Source organism: Protopterus annectens, chromosome 8.part0 (genome assembly GCF_019279795.1).
Source record: "Protopterus annectens isolate FY-2018-M chromosome 8.part0, PAN1.0, whole genome shotgun sequence".
NCBI lineage: Eukaryota > Metazoa > Chordata > Ceratodontiformes > Protopteridae > Protopterus > Protopterus annectens.
Window position 1 is genome coordinate 1,432,100,464 of NC_056741.1, and position 23,138 is coordinate 1,432,123,601.

The following is a 23,138-nucleotide window of genomic DNA, read 5'->3' on the forward strand; positions in this document are numbered from 1 at the left end:
TCTCCTTCAAGGTTTGTAATCATTGAAGGAGAGGCGCTTTCGCAGACCCCCTTCTCTTTCTGAGGTGATGGTGGTGCAGGCCTCTCTCGAGACCCGTTCAGAGTCCGACATGCAGTTGGGTCCCTCTACTTCTGCATAGACCCTTGTTTTCAGCTCGACAGTCAGGTCTGGGGCTCTCAGGAGGCCTCTGCTTCCGATGAGTGTATTTTAACTGCTGGCACTCCTTTGCGGCTTCAGCTTACACTGGCTTTGAATTCCTCCAGAGAGACAGGCATCAGAATTTCGGACATCCCTAGGCCCAAGGCCAAAGCTACTCCTAAGAGGGGTGCTTCTGTAGGGCCTTCGCCTAGGCCTACCGGCTCCCTTTTTCAGGGATATCAGCAGGACTTAGTTAGGTGAGCTGAAGACCTGAGCTCAGTAATCAGATCTAGACCAGGCCCTGGGGATTCTACCCCAGGGAAAAGGAAAAGGGATCCTACTTCTGAAGTTTTTTTTCAGAACCTTTTGAATTTGCTGAGGATTCTGACCTAGAGGAGACTGTTTATGAAGAAGGAGCCTTCCTCACTTCCTTTATGGAATCAGAATCTGAGGAAAACCTGGCCTCTGCTATGATGGAGCATTTCCAGTGGGAAGCACAGTAATACCCTCAGTCTAAAAAGAGAATTAGGGAATTCCTGGATCTGCCAGAGCACACACCTCTTGGTATTACCCCTATTTTAGAAGTGGTTGATGATGTTTTCATGGATTCCTCCTTGAATCCGGACTCTCTTACCCCAGCCCCTTGAAAACCAGACAGGTTTTATAGGGCGCAGGATCCCCATAAATACCTCTTCAAAAATCCTTCTGCTGATCCATAGGTGGTCACCCCAGGACCCAAGGGGGATAAAGTTAGTTCCGCTAAAAATCCTTTACCTGTGGATAAAGAGAGCAGGGCTGTTGATAGATGTGGGGAAAAAGTATACATCTTGGCCACTGTTACCATGGGGGCTCTCAAATGTAAATTCCGCATGATTAAATATCAGCAAGCCATCTTGGATCAGCTGAAACAAAAAGTCTCTTCCCTTGAGGATTACAACTTTTCTAAGGAAATTTTGGATCTTTGCCACTACAGTTCATAGGTAGCTAGGCATTCCTTACACTGCGGCTGTGATGCTACTGAGGCCTGCTGCTGGGCGACAGACACTGGTACTGTTATTAGAAGGCATGCATGGCTTAGGGAACAACCTCTTCCTGACCATGTTAAATCTAACCTTCTTGATACTCCCCTAGACAAGGACTTTCTTTTTGGGTCTAAAACTGAGGCTGTTCTTAAAAAGATGGAAGACAAAGATAAGTCTATGCAGACTGTGAAGGACTTCAAGTTCAGCTTCCAGGGTTTAGTAGGAACTTCCCAACTAAACACTGGTCCTTTCCCTCCCAATCTAGAAGCAGGCAGAGGAAACCCTAGTGGGTAGGGACATGCAGGGACCCAGGTAGTGGACCTCAGAAACTTCCAGGCAAGGGAGTTCTACGCCACAGGCATCTGCTAGAGAGCAACATTGGCTCAACCACCCCACTCTCCTTGTGCCCCCTACACACACACACACACACACACACACACACACACACACACACACACACACACACACACATACACACGTGTGTGCAACTAGGAGGAAGGCTGTCCCTTTACAAGCAAAATTGGTTCCTCATCACTTCAGACCAGTGGGTTCTAAGCATTATTTCAAATGACTACAGACTCATTTTCAAAGAGCCTTTAAATTACTCAGACTACCCAGATAATCTTCAAAGTAATAAAAAAACTGAGGTCCTCTCCCAAATCCAGATTTTGTGCTCTCAGGAGTCGGTGGAACCAGTTCCAGAAATCAGAAGGGAAAAAGGTTCTACTCCAGGGTATTTCTGGTTCCCAGAAAAGAAGGCTGTTGGCATGCTACACCTGGCCATCCTTAGTCAGTTCCTCCTTGTTCCAAAATTCAAAATGCTGACTCTTCAGCAACTTTTGCATATGATAACCCCATAGTCCTTTATGCTCACACTGGATCTAAAAGATGCCTACCTGCACATTCCCATACAGGAATTGCACAGACACTTTCTTCACTTCAGAGAAGGTACCAGTCACTTTCAGTTTTCAGCACTGCCCTTTGGTTTGTCTACTACTTCCAGAGTTTTCACCAAGTGCTTAGCCCTTGTATAATTGCCTTTTACAGCACCAGAAGTGTCGAAATCTACCCCTATCTGGGCGATTGGCTACTACAGGCCACAAATCCATCAAAACTTCTTAAGGATTTAAGTTTATCCAGAACCTCCTTTCCTCCCTGGGCTTCACCATAAATCTGCAAAAATCCAACACTATTCAGTCCACCAGGATTGGTTTCCTGGGGGCTGTCCTGGATTGTTCTCTTCAAAAAGCCTTCCTTCACCCAGGCAAGGTCTCCTTTTTGATCTACTACTTCAAAAGAATCCTACAGAAACAATGCATCTCAGCCAGAGAGTTCCTTCTAGCACTGGGGTGAATGGCATCTTGTATCCTCATGATTTCCTTAGCCAGGCTGCGTGTTAGGAATCTCCAGTGTTACCTCAAATATGTATGGTGGCAACACTCAATCCCTGGCGACAGAGATACAGCTGATTCCTTGCTTCAAGGAGGAGTACGCATGGTGGGGCACAGCCTTGTTCCCAAAATCAGGGCCTCCCATTCACATTCACTCCTCAGGGCCAAATGCCTCAGAGACTGACTGGGGAGCTCACTTCCAGTCCCAAGGGAAGTGGGAGATTCAGTTCAAGGACAGGCACATAAATTGAAAAGAGCTTATGGCAGTGCAAAAAAGGCATCATACCTTTCAAGGAAAAATGGGAGCCAGGGGTTTTGTCCTGTTAATTAAGACCGACAGTACAACAGTTATGTGGTACATAAACAAGAGGGAGCAGCACTCACTTTTATCCTCTGTGTCATCTAGCAGTGCAAGTTTGGGAAACTGCTCACTCTGAGATTGCATCTCCTGGCAGAATACCTTCCAGGTGCTGAAAATACTGTAGCAGATCAACTCAGCAGAAACTTGATGGACCCATATGAATGGCATCTGTATTGGGAAATATTTCTCAGCATAAGTCCAAAGATGGGGAGTCCCACAGATAGACCTTTTCACCACCAAGAAAAATGCTCAACTTAAAAGATTCTGTTCCAGGGAACAATCAGTCTTGGAGGACAAATGCTTTCTCCCTCCTTTGAACTCCCCTCTTCATTTATGCATTCCATCCCCCTACCTCTACTTCTTTGAGTGCTTCTAAAGATAAGAGAATAGGGACTGATAGCACCAGACTGGCGCAGGTAGCACTGATATCCTCTGCTTCTCAAACTAACTAATGAGAATCCATGGCTGTTGCCTCAGAAAGTCAACCTTCTGACTCAAGACAAGGAAAGGATTGTGCACCCCAGCCTGCAGATGCTCAGCCTTTCAGCTTGGATAATTCCGCAGCATCCAGGACCAAGCCTGCCCTAAGCAAACAGGTTCAGGACATTCTTAAGGAGGCTAGAAGGCCTGGTACTTGGACATCATACTAAGCTAAGTGGAAAAGATATTCCATCTGGTGCCAACAGGAACTCCACAATCCTGATTCAGCCCAGATTTCTGTCATTTGAGATTACCTTGTTAGTCTGGCTGATAAATGCCTTTCCTATTCCATTAAACTTCATGCCTCTGCCATTTCGGGCTATATTCCTCCTCTTCCTCCTGTCGTTTTTCCTATCAATGTTGAGTTATTTTCTTAGGGGAGTCACCCACATCAGACTGTCCAGAAGGCAACCTACCTCTCCATGGGACCATCATTTTTTTCTGGAAAACTGACTATGCCTCCTTTTGAACCTGCAGCCTCTGCTCATCTGAAGTTTCTAACTTGGAAAACTACCCCTCTGCTAGCTGTCACCTCAGGAGAGTCTCTGAGCTGCCTGCTGGCATGGTGGTGAAGCCATGCCTCATCTTCCACCCAGACAGCGTTTCCCTCAGACCTAACCCTTACTTCAGCCCCAAGGTGGTCACCAACACTTCTCTAAATTGGGCCATTCACCTGCCCACATTCATTCCCAACACCCAGAGCCAAAGGGAAAGAATACTTCATTCTTTGGATGTGCATAGGCAGCTCCATTAATATCTTGACAGAACTAAAGCCTTGAGAAAATATGACCAACTCTGTGTGTGCCCTTTGCCCCTGGCTGTGAGGGAAACCAGCTTCTAAACAAACTATATCAAAATGGATCTCCCACTGCATCTCATTTTGTTACAGCCATCATGGCAAAAAAAAATCACCTGATGTCAGGTCGCACTCCACTAGGGCTACTGCACCCTATGCTGCCTTCCCAAAAGGAATCCGTACCAAGAACATTTTGGAAGCTGCTACCTGGTCATCTGTGGATACCTTTACCAAACACCAACACTTAGCAGCCTTTTCCAGGTCCAGAGCAGGATTTGCCACTGCCATCCTGCAGGACATCCTCTCTTCCCCCTAATTTCCTTCCACCCTCACGTCAGCTTTGGGAATCATCCCACAAGTCAGGACTGCAACAGTGAAACATGAAGAACACAGTACAGTTGTATACACGTACCATAAGTGTAGATGTTTGAGCATATTCACTTTTGCAGTCTTCTTTCCCTCCCTCCCTCCCTCTTAGCCTATTAGGTAGTCTACTTATAACTTCTCTGGCCAAGGGAGTCCCCTTTGGCCTCTCCTCCTGTATAGGTTATCTTCCTGAGTTCCCTACAGTTCATTTAGGGGCTCCTACTTTTTATAGGGAAAGACAAACTGATGATATGATGTCTGCTGACGTCCTATATACTGAAATACAGTGACGTCCGTATGTCTGCCAGCCTAAGAGGAGGGGAGTTTTTCACTGTTAGTCAAGCTAGCCAAGGGCTTTCATAGCAGGCAATCCCACAAGTCAGGACTGCAACTGTGAATTCATTTGAGCAGCTACATTTATGATAAGTGTACACAACTGTACTTTTTAGGAGTTGTCACTTAAATCTTACTATATATTTGACATTTTTTCCCTGTGGGAAATGTCTTTCAGATTGATTTTTTTGTGAGAGTTTTACATTTTGGTTAAAACTTGTGACTTTGTAGGATGTAAGTAAAAATGTTTACCTCAAAACCTATTTTTCCTGTCAGGTTGTTTGATCAATTATCCTTAGCTCCATCATATACTTTTTTGGTAGACAAACTGCTCTCAGTCACTGTGGGTATTCCCTTATTTATCATTTTTTGGGAAGGAAAGTTGCACTTTTCTGTCAAAAAGTGTTGTTAGAGACTGGTGCTAGGGTGTTTAGTGGTTGTCACTAAAACATATTACCCGAAACTAATTTATCTGTCAGGAGGTAAGACCAACTCTTCAAAGCTCTGCTAACTGCTTGTCAGACATCTTTTGTGCCAAGGACATAAACATGGGTTTTGGTAACTTGATCATTCCCTCTGAGAGTCACAGGAAGAAGAAAATTATTGAAGGGGGACGGCTTTGGTGTTGACTCTGGCTTTTCCTTCACCTCAGCCTTTGATAGGTGATTCAGCTGTGACCATCTGTTCTTCAGACCAAACATCACTTTTTCTTGGTCCCTTTATGCTACTGTTTGGGAAACCAGTAAGGGTTGGGAGAAAGGCACTTGCTCTGCAGCTGTTAAGCTGTCCTTTCAAAGCAAGCAAGAACAACGCTTGCTGGTATTGGGAAGGGGCGAAGTGATTCTCCTTCACTAGTCTGCTCCATTCCTAAGTAAGGGATCATCTTTCGAGCAGCTCTCTTTCTGGGGGTGCTTTAAGAATAAGGAAACATGGTTAGATATTTATCTTTAAATCGGACAAAGAGGACCAGTGGGACTTTTCTAAATGTTTATTTTAAAGCCTTACAAGTCTTGACATGTAAAAAGGAAAATATTTTCCTGTCTCTGATTGTGATCACCAGTTTGAGGGACAAGATTTAGGCTTAGACCACGTTTCTCAGATTCCCTTTCCATAGTGTAGGGAATCTGATTCCAAAGGAAAGTTGTTATTCAGACTCCCCTCTCTCTGATACTGTTGCCAGAATGAATGATTTGTTTCAGTGGGAACAAAAGGAATACCAGAATTCCAGCAAAAATATTAATGATTTGTAATAGGTGGATTTCCCTCAATCAGCAGCTGTTGCTCCGGTGTTGACAACCTTAGAAAATACTTTCATTCCAGCCATCATTGGCCTGATAGTTAGCAACCTACTCTTAAAAAATCTGATAAGTTATATATCATGCTACAGTCCCCCAAATTACTTTTTCTTTAAACTCAAGTTCAGATCCTGGAGTAATTTCTCTGTGAAGATCAGCTTCTGCCAAACTCATTATGGCAGCTAGCCTTTTAAGCCTTTAATGGTTAGTTTACACTAGTTTTGTTATAGCCTTCAAAACAGTGAATTGTCATGCTTACACATTTACATTTCTACAGGCTTCCTCTGACAATTAATTGCTGGCCTTACTACTTCAGAAACAAAGGCATCTCTGAATTCATTAGTGTTCTCTATCTTGTGTAACCAGACATTCTCTAAAATGTGCTCATGGCATTTCAGTGTTGTTTCTAAAGCAACTGCCACTGGGTCTTTGATAAGATTTGCATGTCTAGTTTTTTAGAATTTACCAGAGATTGTTAAAGCTGAGATTTTGACTACTTCTCTAGATAAAGAGGGTGTTATTTGGTCCTCTTGGTTTTACCCAGATCACTAGGGTGTTGCCCATACTGCTACTATGGACAAAAGATTAGCCACATCCTCTGCTGCTGTTGGGTTCCCCTCAGTGGGCAACGGAGAGCCACTCTTGTTGTTTTTTGAAGAAGGGGCAGGGAAGGTGCCCTGACTTAGCCAGAATGTTGTGCCCATCCCTGGGGAACCTGTTGCTACCACTAATAATCTTGCTTATTTCAACATTCTTGTCAAAATGAAACAGAAAACTAAATGTGTATCTTCTCTTACACTAGTTTAACTGGACAGGAGTAGTTTACTAAGTGTGGCTCAGGGTCTTGTACAGGCTGTTGACCCTTCTTTATTTGGTGGTTTCTGGTAAAAGATAAAGGGATTCCTCTTTTCTTGAAAAAGATTTAGGAAACTGAGTTTGAGGATGAATGTGAATGGACTGATTTAAGGTTTTTCTCCTCAGATTTCTGATTCCCACTCTGAGGAGAGCATGTCATCTGAATCTCCCTGTCAAGGAAGCCTAGTCTCTGTGACTGTTTCTAGAATGTGTCATTGTTTTTAGTGGGATTATACTGAGGTTTCTCAGCCCCTCAGAAAAAACTGTGAACTATTAAAATTGGAGTTCCCAGAACCATTTTCCATTCCCAGTGCTTGTCAGCAATGGAGGATGTGTTTGTCAGTCTGTGGATGTTCATCGTGTTACACTGCTGCAGTCATCACACTTGGGTTATCCTGCCGTCAGGCGGTCCCGCAGTCGGCCAGAGTTCCAAAGTCTTGGTCCGGCATCGGTTGCTGTCGCTTCTTCCCTGACGTCAGTGCACCAGGGGTATATAAGAGGCATCCGACACCATTTTCTTCAGTTTTTCTTGCCGCGCGGTGCCCGAAGCAGAAGCAGTTCGCAAGTGCCGGTCGGCCGACTCCGGAGATTTTCTAATCGAATTTCAGACCGAAGTCTTCAATAAAGCTAAGTACCCCGTTGGGGAACCTTTTCTTGCCTCAGTCTGATGTCAGAAAAAGTTAACAATTGCATTTCTTGTGGGAAGCAAATACCTCATAAGGACTTTAATTTTTATTGTATTCCCTGGCTAGGCCCAGACCACGATGTCACAGGGTGTCTGTTTTGTGCTAGGTTTAACAAACAAACTATTAAACGTCGGTTTGATTTCGCCCAACGTTATTTTGGTAGGAAATTTAATTATACCATGCCGTCGGAGCAACCGACAACTGGAATGCATAAAAAACGCAAAGATAAGGACAGGCAGCTGAGACTCAAACCAGACTCCGTGGCCTCTGCTAGGCCAGTCACCGATTCTCCGGTTTTCAGTGAGGCACCTACGCAGCCTCTGATGACCGCTGATTTAGAACCCCAGGCGGCATCCGATTCCCAAGCCTCCACAACCTTTACCTTTAGACCCTTCCGACTCCATGTCCGAAGGAGATTCCGGTGCAGCTGAAACGCCTTCAGTTGCAGAAGGTGTCTTCAGACCGACTACACTCACTATTAAATCCTATGCAAAGCTGAAAACCCCTTTAAAAACAAAGAAGACTATACAGCAGTCTCCAGTACAAGGCCCCATGCCTAAGAAACAGATGCTTAAGATGGCTGAAGATTTAATTACCCTAATCGGGGGTTCCCATCCCCCTCCTGATAAAAGGCCAAGACAGGAGGAGGACTACGCTTCCTCTGACCAGGCTTCAATTTCCTCAAATTCTTCTGAGGAACAGGAATATTCCTTTTCCCCTTATGAAGACTCTGATGCTGAAGAGTCTATCCCTTCAGCATCTCCCCCAGAAGACTACTCTTTTGGGGAAACTTTACATGCCATGAGGGAACATTTCCACTGGGAAGGCCAGGATTACTCTGATTCTAAGAAAAGGCTCAGAGAGTTCCTTTTACTACCTCAGCACAGACCACTTGCTATTCCACCCGTGTTAGATATTGTGGATGATGTTTATTCAGAATCTAGCCTTAACCCAGATTCATTACCTCCTGCACCAGCCAAACCAGACATACTACAGAGTCCCTGACTCACACAAATTCCTATATAAAAGCCCTGTTGCTGACCCAGAAACCATTTCCCAGGGTCCCAACGGGGTTAAGGCGTCTATTGCTAAAAATCCTGTACCCTCTGAAAGGGATTCTAGAGCACTAGACAGATGGGGAAAGAAAGTATATACCTTAGCTACTCTAGCTATGAGGGCCTTAAATTGCCAGTTTCACATGCTGAAATATCAACAATATTTGATGTCTCAATTAAAACAAAAAATGATCACACATACAGAACAGCCTGATTACAAGGAAATGCAAGATTTGTTGCATGCAGCTGAACAAGTGGGAAAACATACTTTGCAATGTGGATTTGATTCATTGGAAGCTTCTTGTAGAGCAGCAGTGACAGGGTCCGTCATACGTAGGCATGCTTGGTTAAAAGAACAAACTTTACCTAATCATGTTAAAGCAAAGTTATTGGATGCACCTTTACAGCAGGATGTTTTATTTGGTGTAAAAGCAGAAGAGGTTTTAAAGAAAATGGAGGATAAGGCAAAATCTATGCAGACGGTCAAGGATTTTTTACAGGTTCAACCCCCTCGTTTCAGCAGAAATTGGCCAACCAAAAACTGGTCCTTTCCGGCTTCTGCCAGACCACAGAGGGGCAAATACAGATGCCCAAGGGGCAGAGGTCAGTCACAAGGCTCTTAGCCTCGACAATGGGGTGCCACAACCCAAAAAGGAGGAGAAGACAGGTCTCAAACTATCAGAAGACAAACACAATGACTTACCCCTCAGACTACCAATCAAATCCCTCTTGGCAGATCCCTTGGGAGGAAAACTAGCACTTTTTGCAGACAACTGGCACATCATCACAAAAGACAAATGGGTCCTAAATATTGTATCTCAAGGATACAGGTTCCACTTTCACACTTTACCAAGGATTAAAGGAATGCCAAACCTGCCACCAAATCAATGGGCAGAGGCTCAAAAGCAAATTTCAGCTCTTATGGACATGAGAGCCATTCAACAGGTTCCTACACAGGAGCAAGGACAAGGATTTTACTCAAGACTCTTTCTAGTTCCCCAAAAAGACAAAGCCTGGAGACCCATTCTGGATCTCTCAATTCTAAACACATATCTGGAAGTACCCAAATTCAAGATGCTAACACTGCAGCAACTTCTTCCCATGCTGGGCAAGAAGGCTTGGCTAGTAACGTTGGACCTCAAGGAGGCATACCTGCATGTCCCTATCAGACAAAATTGCAGAAGATACCTCCGATTTATAGCAGGTTCAACCCTTTACCAATTCTCTGCACTGCCCTTTGGCTTATCTACTGTGCCCGGGGTCTTCACAAAATGCCTGACACCAGTAATTGCAAACTGCAGACAAAGAGGAATTCAAATATATCCATACCTGGACAACTGCCTTATTCAAGCAGAAAGCAAGGACATTATTTTAAAGCATCTGGCATTTGTCAAAAACCTATTAAGTTGCCTGGGGTACACAGTAAACGAAAAGAAGTCAAAACTAGTGCCCTCACAAGACATAATATTCCTGGGTGCCAGCTTAAATACAACGGCCCAGATGGCTTATCTCACGTCAGACAAGCAAGGACAACTGACTCAATACTTCAAAATGATGGCAACGAAGACCCAACTCCCTGCAAGAAAAATTCTACAGACCTTGGGATTCATGGCATCTTGCATACTACTAAAACCATTTGCAAAACTGCATATGAGGAAATTACAGTGGTATCTGAAAAGCGTATGGACTCAACACAGCCACAGCTTGGAAACAATAATTCCACTCATTCCCTGCCTTCAACAGGAGTTTCTATGGTGGGTTCAGGCATGACACCTCAACAAGGGTCAGCCTTTTACCTTACCCACAGCCAGGCAAACTATAACAACAGATGCATCGGGATTATGCCTGGGAGCACACATGGCAGGATAGTGTATTCAGGGCAAATGGTCTGCAGATCAAAGGCATCTACATATCAATCAAAAAGAGATGCTAGCTGTACAAATGCCCTAACAGCTTTCAAGGACCTCCTACATCCAGGATGACAACTAATAAAGGCGAACAACACCACAGTGATGTATTACATAAACAGGCAAGGGGGCACACATTCCTACCCCCTATGCAGGCAAGCAGTGACCTTGTGGAACACAGCACTGACCTACTAAGTTCAACTACCAGCACAATTCCTGCCAGGAAAGAAAAACACATTGGCAGACGATCTAAGCAGAAATATCATAGATCCTCACGAGTGGAAACTAGATCCACAAGTATTCGCAATGATAACTCAAAAATGGGGGAGCCCAGACATAAATCTGTTTGCTTCCCCCCAAAACTACCAACTACGGAAACTCTGCACAAGGACATACCACACACTAGCTTGGAAAGTGGACACCCTCTCATTCAGTTGGAAAACATTGACAGTGTATGCCTTTCCTCCACTGCCTCTTCTGGCAAAGGTGCTGCTGAAAGCCAGATTAGAGAGGCCACAAATGATACTCATTGCTCCAGACTGGCCACGCCAACACTGGTATCCAATACTAAGGAACATGTCTCAAGGCCCACCATGGATTTTACCTCCAATTCCTCACCTGCTCACTCAGCAAAACAATCAGATTCTACACAGCCAGCTCAAGACTTTAAATCTGACTGCATGGCAAATTGCCTAAACAGCCAGTCAACACTTCTCTCTAAAGCTGTGATGGATGTCATTCTGGAGGCCAGGAGGCCCAGCACCAGGAAAGCCTATTCAGACAAATGGAAAAGATTCTGCACCTGGAACCAGGCTAAAGGCCAAAATCCCCTTGTCCCAAATATTCCTCAGATTCTTCAATATTTAACTGAGATGTTGCACAAAGGACTTTCCTTTTCATCTATTAAGATCCACACCTCAGCTATTTCAGCTCATTACAACATGGATCCTCCTATATTTTCACATCCATTACTAAGACAGTTCCTCAGAGGGGCTAAGAACATAAGACCACCCCGGAGAGCACCAACACCAACTTTTTTTATTAGCAATATGTATTGCCTACCTACTTGGGGTCATCTGACATCTGGGGCAAGAAAAACTGAAGAAAATGGCGTTGGATGCCTCTTGTATACCCCTGGCGCACTGACGTCAGGGAAGAAGCGACAGCAGCCGACGCCGGACCAAGACTTTGGAACTCTGGCCGAATGCGGGACCGCCTGACGGCAGGATAACCCAAGTGTGATGACTGCAGCAGTGTGAACACTTGAACATGTACATTTATGGTAGGTAGAAAACTGTACTTTTCTCAGATAGCTAGCCTACTTGCACCTAAGAAAGCAGATAAAATAAACAAAGTTCCTGAGCCTTTCAAATTTTTATGAACTCACCACAGATCTGACACAGCAGCTATAGCTGTATTTAATCCAGCTGCTGCCAAATATTTTGTTAATTCTAATCCTTTCTCTTCTGGCAAGGATGGTAAAATAATTGATATGTTTCTATAAAAAGTGTATGCTTCTGCAACTTTAATATTTAGAATTTTGAATTGTCAGACTGGTATGTTTGTTCATTCTAATTGTGAAAGTATGAAAGTATGTGAAAGTATGAAGAATGATTTATCATGCATTTCCCTTCTGTGAGGAAAAATCAGCTTTGTGTGGTTTAGTTTAGTTTCTTCAATTTCTCAGGTCACCACTCATTGTTTCAAGTAGGTTTATGACTACATCTAAAGCCTGTTGCCACAAGTACAGTGTTGAGGTTTGTCTGGCTGTTTTTTTAAAACCTCTCAGACGATTTAAAATTTGAGATTTTAAATTCTCCTTTAGATAAAGATTTAGTTTTTGGACCCTCTGCTGCAGAGGTTATCAAAACATGTGAAAGGGGTAAGCTGATACATGGAATCTTTCAAATTTTTCAGCCCTCCTCCAAATTTTCTAAGGGATTTTCTGGTCCCACATCCAATTTTGGCAAGAGACAAAACTACAGTCTCGGTGAAGTACCAGAAAGCAGATGTTTAAAAACTAACAAGGAAGTTCCAAAAAGAAAGCTGGAACCCCCACCCTCCAGAATAAAGAAGAGTCATATAAGGCAGAACGACTGTAAATGACCCTTTTCTGTCTCCCTACCCCAGTAGCTGTTTATTCCTTTTAGAAAGTCTGAATTTCCATTTCTCTCTTGGGTCACAGATTGTTTCAAACAGATTCTTATTCAGCAGGGTTACAGATGACAATGAGAAGAAATTCTTTCCTTTCAGGGAATTATTTCACTACCACTAGACCAAACCCCTCTGTTCCCTCCTGTCCTATGGAACATCATGTCTCATGGAGGGTAATAGAAACAATTACTCTTTCTAAGTCAGGAAAAGGGCTTTATTCAAAAATGATTTTGGTGCCAGACAGAAAATGCCTGGAGTCCTGACCCATTCTGGACCTGTCTTTTTAAACCACTCTGTGATGGTGCCCAAGTCTAAAAAGCTTTACTTCACAAACCATTACTCCTTCTTCCTGATTTGAGTTTTTTGTAACTTTAGGTTTAAAAGATGCTTATCACATTGTTATTCATCCAGGCTTAAGAAATTTCTTAGTTGTGTGCGTTTTGATCATGTTGTCAGTTCTCTACCTTACCCTTGGGCTATCCAATGTTCACAAAGTGTCTAGCTTCTGTTGCTGCTCTTAGCAGGCTGCAGGATATCTGCATTTCATATATTTAAACAATTTGCTTATCTTTGCAGTGTCTTTTTCAAAGTGTCAGGAGTTGCACACTTGGGCGACAGGTTTCCTATACAGTCTGGGATTCCAGGAGCTCACACTGACTGCATCATGCAGGATTGTGTTCCTGGGGTGTCTGCTAGACACCTCACTACAAAGAGTTGTTGTTCTCAGTAAAAAAAAAAATTAATAATAAAAATAAAAAAGGTCTACATTTAGATCTATTTAAGGGCTATTCATTGCTGCAAGGGAATACCTCAGGATTCTGGGTCTCATGGCATCAGTGATTCTCATCATACCTCTGGCAAGACACCACATGAGACGGATGCAATGGTATCTGGTGTTTATTTGGTCCCAGCACTAATACCCATTATATTTACAGATTCCAGATATGGGATTTGTCAGAAGAGAAATCACGTGATGGAGATGCCCTGAATCCAGGTCTCCCATTCTCCCCTGTTATTCCAGAGTAGTCAGTCGCAACAGCTGCATCAGAATTTACTTGGAAGAAGCAGTGTCAGGTGGGATAGACATGCAAGGTATTTGGGACAACAAAGACAAATGCCAGTACATAAACAGAAAAGGTACTTTTATAAAGACACTCAACTCTCTGAATCACCTTTTGTCCCCTGGACTTCAAGTTGTTACAGACAATACCACAGTTGATACATCTGTGAGCAATGGGGAACCAGGTCAGTACCCCTTTGCAGACTAGCCATGTTAGCATGGGATATAGCTTTACAACAATCCCACTCTACAGGCATCCTACATTCAGTCAGAGCACAGTTGTGTGGCAGAAAAGCTGAGCAGGACAAGAGCAGACACTCCTGAAACTAGATCAGGGGTTCTTCTAGTATTTGACCCATCTGTGAGGAGTTCATCATGTAGACCTATTTTACCACCTCCTCACTGAACAATCAGCTGGCAAGATTCTGTTCCAAGTCTTCATGCAAGAAGGCCTGGAAGACTGATGTCTTTTCCTTTCCTTGGGTAGGTATACTAATATATGCTTTTCCAGCATTTCCATTAATTTCCAGAGTACTTCTGATGATTCAGAAGGAATCCCCCAAAATCATTTTGATGACTCACTTCATACCCAGGCAGCAGTGATTCTCTTCCTTTGGAAGTGGCCAGGGGCAGTTTCCAGAAGCTTCCTCACAGAATGGATCTAATCACACAAGAACAGGGGTGTCTGATACTCCTGAACCCCCAAAAAACATTGACCGACTGCTTGGATGACAGGGTTTTAATTCCCTTTAGGCACCTGTTTACTGAGGAAGTACAACAGGTCCAAATGGGGCCAAGAAAGTCTGCTACTTGAAAATCCTATATTAGCAAATTTTGGTGCCAACAACATAGCTAGCACCCATTCAGTGCTAGCTGTTCTCTGGTTGTATAGTAGTTGTGTATGTTGCTATCTTATGGACTTTCTCAGTATGTCTGCCTTTGAATATGTTTTTGAAAGGGGTTTTGCATAAGTGGCTTCCAAGAAAACTGGTGACTGCTCCTTGGGATCTTCATTTTGTGTTGGAGAAGCTGACACTTACTCCATTTGGCCGAGATAATCTGGCTTACTTGGAGTTCTTAACATGAAAAATTGTTTTACCAATTGCTCTAACCTTTGCAATAAGAGTATCAGAGTTGCAAAGCCTACTGGTGAGTCGGCCCTTTCTCATTTTTCACAGAGATAGGGTTTATTTGAGAAGTAACTCCCTTTTTTTGCCTAAAGTGATGGTTTACTTTAAGGCAAACTGTCAGTCTCCTCGTTTTTTTTTTTTTTTTTTTTTTTTTATTGTAAACCTAAAAATGAGAGAGAAGATACTCCATACCATGGATGTCCACAAAAAATCTGAGTACTATCTTGTCAGAACCAAGCCTTTCAGATTTTTGGAGCAGTTTATTTCTTCATGAAGGTTAAGAAGAAGGGGCAACTTGTGTCAAAACAGACTATTTTCAAATGGTTTTCTCAGGCTACAAACTATTCCAAGCAGGGTCAAAACCCACTCTGCCATGGCGTTGGCTTCATTAATGGGTTTTTGGAAAGGGTTAGATTCTAGTAGTAGTCTACAAGCAGCAACGTAGTCCTCTATACATACATTTACAAGGATTTACAAGCTTGATTCCCTCTCTGTCTGGGTCAGTCTTTTGCCTGGGCCATTCTCCAGGAGCTTCTGGACCTTCCACTTCTATCTCAAAAATACTATTATAGTAAACTAGGGTTATCTACCCATATAGCTAGGGCTACTGCAGCAGTGATCAATACGATAAGCATAGTATAGTTATGTAAGTAAACTTACCATAACCATAGATGGTCAGATGATCACTGCTGCAGTAGCTGCTCCCTCCTTCCATTCATTTATTCTTGTTTGTGTGTGTGTGTGTGTGTGTGTGTGTGTGTGTGTGTGTGTGTGTGTGTGCGCTGTTTATGTCAGGCTATGAATACTTATTTTTATTGTTCCTAGCATTGTCCTTTCAGGGCTAAGCCTTCCTCTCTCTGTTGGCATAAAGTTGCTGAAGAGCTTGGTGCCCAAACCACTTGAGGCAACTGGTTTTGCTGCAGGGAAGGTGCCCTGAAGGTTTGGAAACTGGCTGGCTGTTACATCCTTGGCAGAATGTACCCATATAGCTAAGGCTACTGCAGCAGTGATAATTCAAATATGTACTGTTATGGTAAGTTTATTTACACAACTATACTTTTTCACTGGGAACTTTATCTAGAGTTTAGCACTTAAACTTCAGTAGTATTTTAAATTATTGGGTAGTATAGAAATTGCCATCTAACTGCCTCAGCATTCTTCATATGTAGCTGGAATATTTTGTCCCTCTGGCAACAGTATGAGGAGAGTGTGTTGTGGACTATTTTTTGTCTCTCTAACCCTCCAAATGCTGTAATTTTGTTTCTTTTGTGTTTGCCTTAGGTATTTTGCATATGAGCCATTTGCCGATATCCATCGTGTAGAAGGCGTGAGAGGTGTATACATTGCTACACTCCTAAATGGATCATTCGCTGATGAGAACATGAGATCTGTTATTACATTTGACAAAGGAGGGACATGGGAAGTACTGAAGCCCCCACAGTATGGTAAAGATGGCCTGAAGATTGATTGTGAGGTGAGTTGTACATAATGGCCATTCAGCTAACTTTGGTAAAGAAAAAAGAATTCCAAACAAACTGCAAAAAGATGAAACCAGGCTAAAACTCCAGAAGTTTAATACTTTATTAAACAAAAGCGCTAACCACTTTCCTGAGTGGCACCTGTTCTGTTTACTTGGACGTTGTTAGTGTTTTTGGCCAGTATTTTCCTTTGGAAGCTGGTTTACACATTTCTGTTGGGGTGCACAGTCTGGTGTTTTAGCCTGGTTTTAACTTTGATAAAGATTTAACAACATTAACATTTTTCTTTGGAGATATAATGCAGCCATGACTAATGTTATTGACTCCAACTCTGCTTTATTAGATGATTAAACAACTCAGAGTAGGATTGTATGAAAGAGAATAGTAACAACTTGTGAGGGTATCGGTTCCTAATCACAAAACCATTTGATCTTACATTGGAGACCCTTCTTGGTGGGTTACACTTGGGTTCTTTCTTTCCTATTTGGCTCATTTTTTTTTTCTGAGGTTCACTTATTTTATACTCGCATATACAGTGTGATAAAGGTATATTGTAATATGCACTGTACTAGAAGAGTGAGTATAGCTCTGGAGCCCACAATTACTGCTTTGCCATTCTCATACTTTGGATATTAAACATATTTATTGAAGTTGACTCAAGTTCACATACATTAATAGAAAGGAAAACAAATCTGTTTCCGTTATTGTCTTTGTTTAGTGCAAGTTTACTTTTCATTATTTTTCATTCACTCCACCATTACATAAATTGCTCAGTTCCTGCCTTTGCTTAAAACTCAGTATTACATTGCATGTGTTGTTTCCGCAAATTCAATTTATTTTATGAAATTAGCTTTTTCCCTTTTCTGAAAATCCTACCTCCATTCCTTTCCATTATCTCCTTTACCAATATTCCATATTTACATTAAAACTGGTTTAGGCTGTGATGTCTGTTATAAATTTATAGTAGTTGCATTTTTTTTTTGCAGCTAATCATATTAAATTTAGTAAGGCTTTTTACTATGCTTGACACTTCAGTTCCTGTATGTGAGCTCCAAAGAATAATTTCCTTAGTCACTACCATTTGTTCCCCCAACTTTTCTGTCAATACTACTCTGTTGGAAATTGTTTAAAGTCTGTGAACGTGTTACATTCCCAAAAAACATGTTCCAAATTTCCTCTTTTCCATCATGTTTACATTTACTGTCCACCCGAGGACAAATTCTCTGAAATTTCCTTTTGATAAAATATCACTACAAACACTTCTATGCAAAACTCGTAAACTTTCTTGACTTTGCCTATTTATGAGCCGTATAGATTTTTTCCTCTTGCTTCATTTTGAAGTGAGAATAGAGTAATTGTTATTGTAACTGCCTGTGATTGTTTCATACAGTTTTCTTGCAATATTTTATGTCCAGTACTAATTATCATACCTTAACATGATCTATTCTAGATTCAAGAAATAACTCTACCAAAATTGGTCTTTCATTTAGTACTCTCTAGTCTTTTATTTTTGTCTGTACTCTCTACTCTATGATAAATCTGTGATAGGGAAGCAATATTTAACCTGCAGTCCAAACTCCTGCTTAGCCTCATCCCATTTTGTTACCATTCTCTCCCAGATTATTTGCTGTCAGTACCCTGGTTCCTAGGTTAATTTCCACCAGCAAATTCCAGGTCCCACTTACCTGTATTCTACAGCCCTGCTTGCTGTCATCCTTATTGGTAAATATTTCCTCTTCATTTCCACACTGGTTCACTTCTTAGAATGCTTTCTGCTGCTTTATGAATATAATATTGTATTTTTTTTTACTTTATTTCTTTGTCTCACATCCAAAGTTGTAGTCTCTTTGTCACTCAAACTTCTCACTTTTGTTTTACTGTCATTCTTTTCCACTTTGATTTACTACCCTCTTCTTGAGTTATATATATGTATGAGCCTTAACTGCATTGTTCTAGCGTACCTCTACAAACCGGATAATCCAAAACCACCTTGTTTTCTGATGAAAATCAACTTACCCACTTAAGTCTTCCTTCTTCACCTCCAGTATGAATTCCTTCATCTATTATATCATCCACACCTGCTGCTTTGGTTGATTAAAAAAAAAAAAGTCTCTGAACTGTGTATTAGACTAAAGGGACTAAAACAATTCAACTCTTTACATCTTGCTACCAATTTCCATAGTCAATTTATTTAATTTTCTTAATTTTTGTATTGTCTTCTGTTTAGTCACATTACATATCCTTGATTGCTATTTTATTTATTTCTTTACAAGTCGATAACCAGGGGAAATGGACTTGGTCTACTGATAACTTTTCAGCCACGGCCTGGGTAAAGATGTACAGAAGTAAATAAAATGGAAGATTTGTAGAGCATCTTTAACATAGTAGGAAGTATTAAAGTATGAAATGAAAGACATTGGAGAAACTTATAAGTAAAATCATAGATGTTACACTCATTCACATTGGTGGAAAGTAATAATAAGAACTTCTAGTTTCTTAGAACTTTATAATATCTACACATAATTGGGAAGTTTTTTTTCAGTTTGTATTGTCTGTGACTTAGTTGAAATCAGTTATTGTGTAGAAAGCATGAGCATTTAGATTCATTATGTAGTTGGTCAAACAAAAACTGAAAAAAAAAACAAAAAAACACGGCCACAGTAAAAAAAAAAAAAGTACAAATTAGCGTAAACCTTCTTTAATCAATGCTTTCATCAACAGGACTTCATCAGAAATATAAAAAGCTTACATACAACTCACTTTAAATACCCAAGACTTAATTAGAACACAAATCATCCAATTAAACTAATTAAATATTATACAATTAAAATTAAAAGCAACACCGTTATAAATCAGCTATAATCACCTTTTAACATAAACTCTGCGGTCCTTTAAAAAACATTTGATATTGATAACATCATTCAGACCTGGTGTTTTGTCAGCCCTTAAATTAATTTGCCATTTGGTCTCCCTTTATTCCAAATAATTTTTGAAATTGCCCCCTCTTAAGTTCAATTTACCCTGTTCTAAAACAGAAAATAAAAACTTATTGAAACCAATGCATTCCATGCTATGTTCTGCAAAGGGCATTCTTACTATCCATTCTTTTCATGCTATTTATATGTTCTCTTATCCAAATGTATAAGCATCTGGTGGTCATACCTACATAAAATTGTAAGCATTTACTGCAGACTGCTATATAAACTACTCCAATACTATTGCATGAAAAAAACTCCCCTGACTGTAATAGTATAAGAAATATGGGGCAATTCCAATTATGGTCCCTCTAAGATATACCTACACATGCTGCACCCATAACATTCATACATGCCATATGGTTTTTATTGGTAAGTTTTGTATCAATGCTTACAGAATCCCTCCCTTTTTCTAACAAAGTTTTCAGATTGTGATCATTTCTGTACAGAAATCTAGGTCTTAGTCCCACTACTTTCAACAACTCATGGTTCCCCTCAACAAATTTCCAATTTTTTTCATTAATATTACGGATGATACCTCAATCAGTGGTCATACATGTCAAAACACAAATGCCTCTCATCAGACTCTACTCTTATCATTAACCTTCAAAATAATTGCAAGTGTTTTTCTCAAAATGGGTGGATACCAAACTTCTGTCCTATCCCATACATACATAGCTTGTTTCAGTAAGCCTTCATCATACTCCCTGTTCATGAAAAGTTTTTTTGATGTATTTGAATTCTTCTGCTAACGAATGATCCTCACTAGTCGGTCTGCTAGCCCTAATAAATTGCCCCTTAGGAATGCAAAAATAAAGTCTATGGTGAGTCGGATGAAGGGGCGACTAGTTTCCGACTCATCAACGGAAAACAAATAAGGTATAATGAACTTGAGACTGACATTTTAGATCTGTCTAGTTTTGAATTAAGTGTATACCATTTGAAGCTGTTAAGGCTTGGTGTCAACTTTGTGCCTTCCAAGAGGGCAAATATTACTAATACAGTTTTAGATTTAAAAAATATATTAGAAAACTAAACCTGAAGTACATTTTAAAGGATGTAAAATGCACTGAATCTTTGTTTGTTAAACCATCTAGTTATAATCCCTTATTAAATCACACCTTAAAGGTTTTTGAAACAGCATGTGAAAATGAGTTAAGAGAATAGTTGGTCAATAATAGTAGTGGATGTGAGATATTTTGATAACTCGAGTACAGATTTGAGGTCAGCTATGAAAGAGTTGATTGACAAACATATTCGAGTTATGAAAAGTGACAAGGGGGGTATGCTAGTAGTTATGGATCAGTGCCATTATGTCATTAAAATGGAAAATATGTTATCGAATGAATAGGAGTACAAGAGAGTGGAAATCAATGAAATTCATAAATGTTATAAGTATATTACAAGTTTTTTATATGACAGTTTGATGTGTGGGGACTTGAATGAAGGAACATATAATTTTTGTTGTATTGGGAATCCAGAAATTAGTGTTTTGTTCCAAATTCCAAAAACTCATAAGAGTTTATCTGATCCTCCTTTCAGACCCATAATTTTGGCTCCAAATTATGTGACTGAGGGAATATCTTTGATGGTAGATGCACTTTTATATCCATTAGTTTAAAACATGGGGTCTTTTCTAAAAGATTCATGGATTTTTTTGGAAAGCATTTGAGAGTTTAGTGATACTGTAGCATTCGATTCAAGGTAACCGATTATGTTCACGTTGGATGTCATTTCCTTATATACTTGTATACCGCATGATGCATGCATCGAATATGTTAGAGCTTATTTAAGCCAATACACAAAGATGGTTAGTACTTACGTTCATTTTTATTGCAGTTTAGTAGAAATTATTTTGAACAATCATTTTTTGTTTAACAACAAGTATTACAAACAGGTTCAAGGTATTGCCATGGGGTCCCCGGTAGCCCCCTCTTTTGCAAACATTGTTATGGGATGGTGGGAACACCATATTTTAGAGACTTTTAAAGATGCTTTTCAAGTCCTATATTATAAGAGGTTCATCGATGACTTGGTCTTCATCATAGAAGGAGGTCCTGAAAAAGTTAAATTTTTTGCCAATCCGTTAAATGCAGCCTCTACTTTTTTGAAATTTGTAGTTGGGGATGTTGTCACATGTATAAATTTAGATGCAAATTTAAAATGGGATGACATCAATAGTAAGTTTGTCATTAATATTAATCAACAAAAAACTTTATGACTACTTATTTACACTATTCTAACCGGCACCCTTAATTTATAAAAAACAATATTCCTAAGGGGCAATTTATTAGGGCCAGCAGACTGACTAGTGAGGATCATTTGTTAGAAGAATTCAAATACATCAAAAAACTTTTCATGGACAGGGTATGACGAAGGATTATTGGATGAACAAGCTAAGTATGTATGGCATAGGAGAGAAGTTTGGTATTTACCTGTTTTGAGAAAAACACAATTATTTCGAATGTAAATGATAGAGTAGAGTCTGATGAGAGGGATTTGTGTTTTGACATGTCTATGACCACTGATGGAGATATCATTCGTAATGTTATTGAAAAAAAAATGGAAAATTGTTGAGGGGAACCATGAGTTGTTGAAAGCAGTGGGACAGAGACCTAGATTTATGTACAGGACTGATCACAATCTGAAAACTGTTAGAAAAAGGGAGGGATTCTGTAAGCATTGATACAAAACTTGCCAATAAACCATATGGTATGTATAAATGTTATGGGTGCAGTATGTGTAGGTATATCTTAGAGGGACCATATGTGGAATTGCCCCATATTTTTTATATTATTCCAGTCATGGGAGTTTTTTCATGTAAAAGTACTGGAGTGGTTTATATAGCAGTCTGCAGTAAATGCTTAAAATGTTATGTAGGTATGACCACCAGATGCCTATATATTAGGGTTAGAGAACATATAAATAGTATGAAAAGAAGGGGTAGTAAGAATGCCCTTTACAGACATAGTATGGAATGCATTCGTTTCAATAAGTTTTTATTTTCTGTTTTAGAACAGGGTAAATTGAACTTGAGGGGACAATTTCAAAAATTATTTGTAACAAATGGAGACCAAATGGCAAATTAATTTAAGGACTGACAAAACACCCGGTCTGAATGATGTTATCAATATCAAATGTTTTTTAAAGGACCGCAGAGTTTATGTTAAAAGGTGATTATAGTGGAATTATAACTGTGCTGCTTTTAATTGTATAATATTTAATTAGTTTAATTGGATGATTTAATTGTGTTCTAATTAAGCCTTGGGTATTTAAAGTGAGTTGTATGTAAGCTTTTTATATTTCTGATGAAGTCCTGTTGATGAAAGTGTTGATTAAAGAAGGTTTACGCTAATTTGTACTTGGTGTTTTTTGACTGTGGCCGTGTTTTTTTGTTTTTATTCATTATGTAGATGTTTAAGATTTCTTTTTGAAAGTTTCACCAGTTTCTGTTACACTGGGCAGTTGGTTCCATGTGGCAGGTCCTGTTTTGGAGAAAGCTTTTTCTTCAGCGGTAAGCTTAAATTTTGGTATAAAGAGTGTGAGGGCATTTTCTTGGGAGCTTCTGAAAGAGTAGTTTTGTTCCCTTATTTGAAATGATCTTTTAAGGGATGGATAGTAGCAAAGTATATGATTTTTTTTTTAGATATACGAGT

The 23,138-nt window shown here is 40.4% G+C and overlaps 1 protein-coding gene across 1 annotated transcript in view; it reads left to right on the forward strand.

The window, feature by feature from the left end:
- Positions 1 to 23,138, forward strand: part of SORL1 (sortilin related receptor 1) — a 5,131,225-nt gene that overhangs the window by 915,771 nt on the left and 4,192,316 nt on the right. The window contains exon 9 of the mRNA XM_044081038.1: positions 16,311 to 16,503. Within this exon, the coding sequence (XP_043936973.1) occupies positions 16,311 to 16,503 (193 nt within the window). The remainder of the gene's footprint in view (positions 1 to 16,310; positions 16,504 to 23,138) is intronic.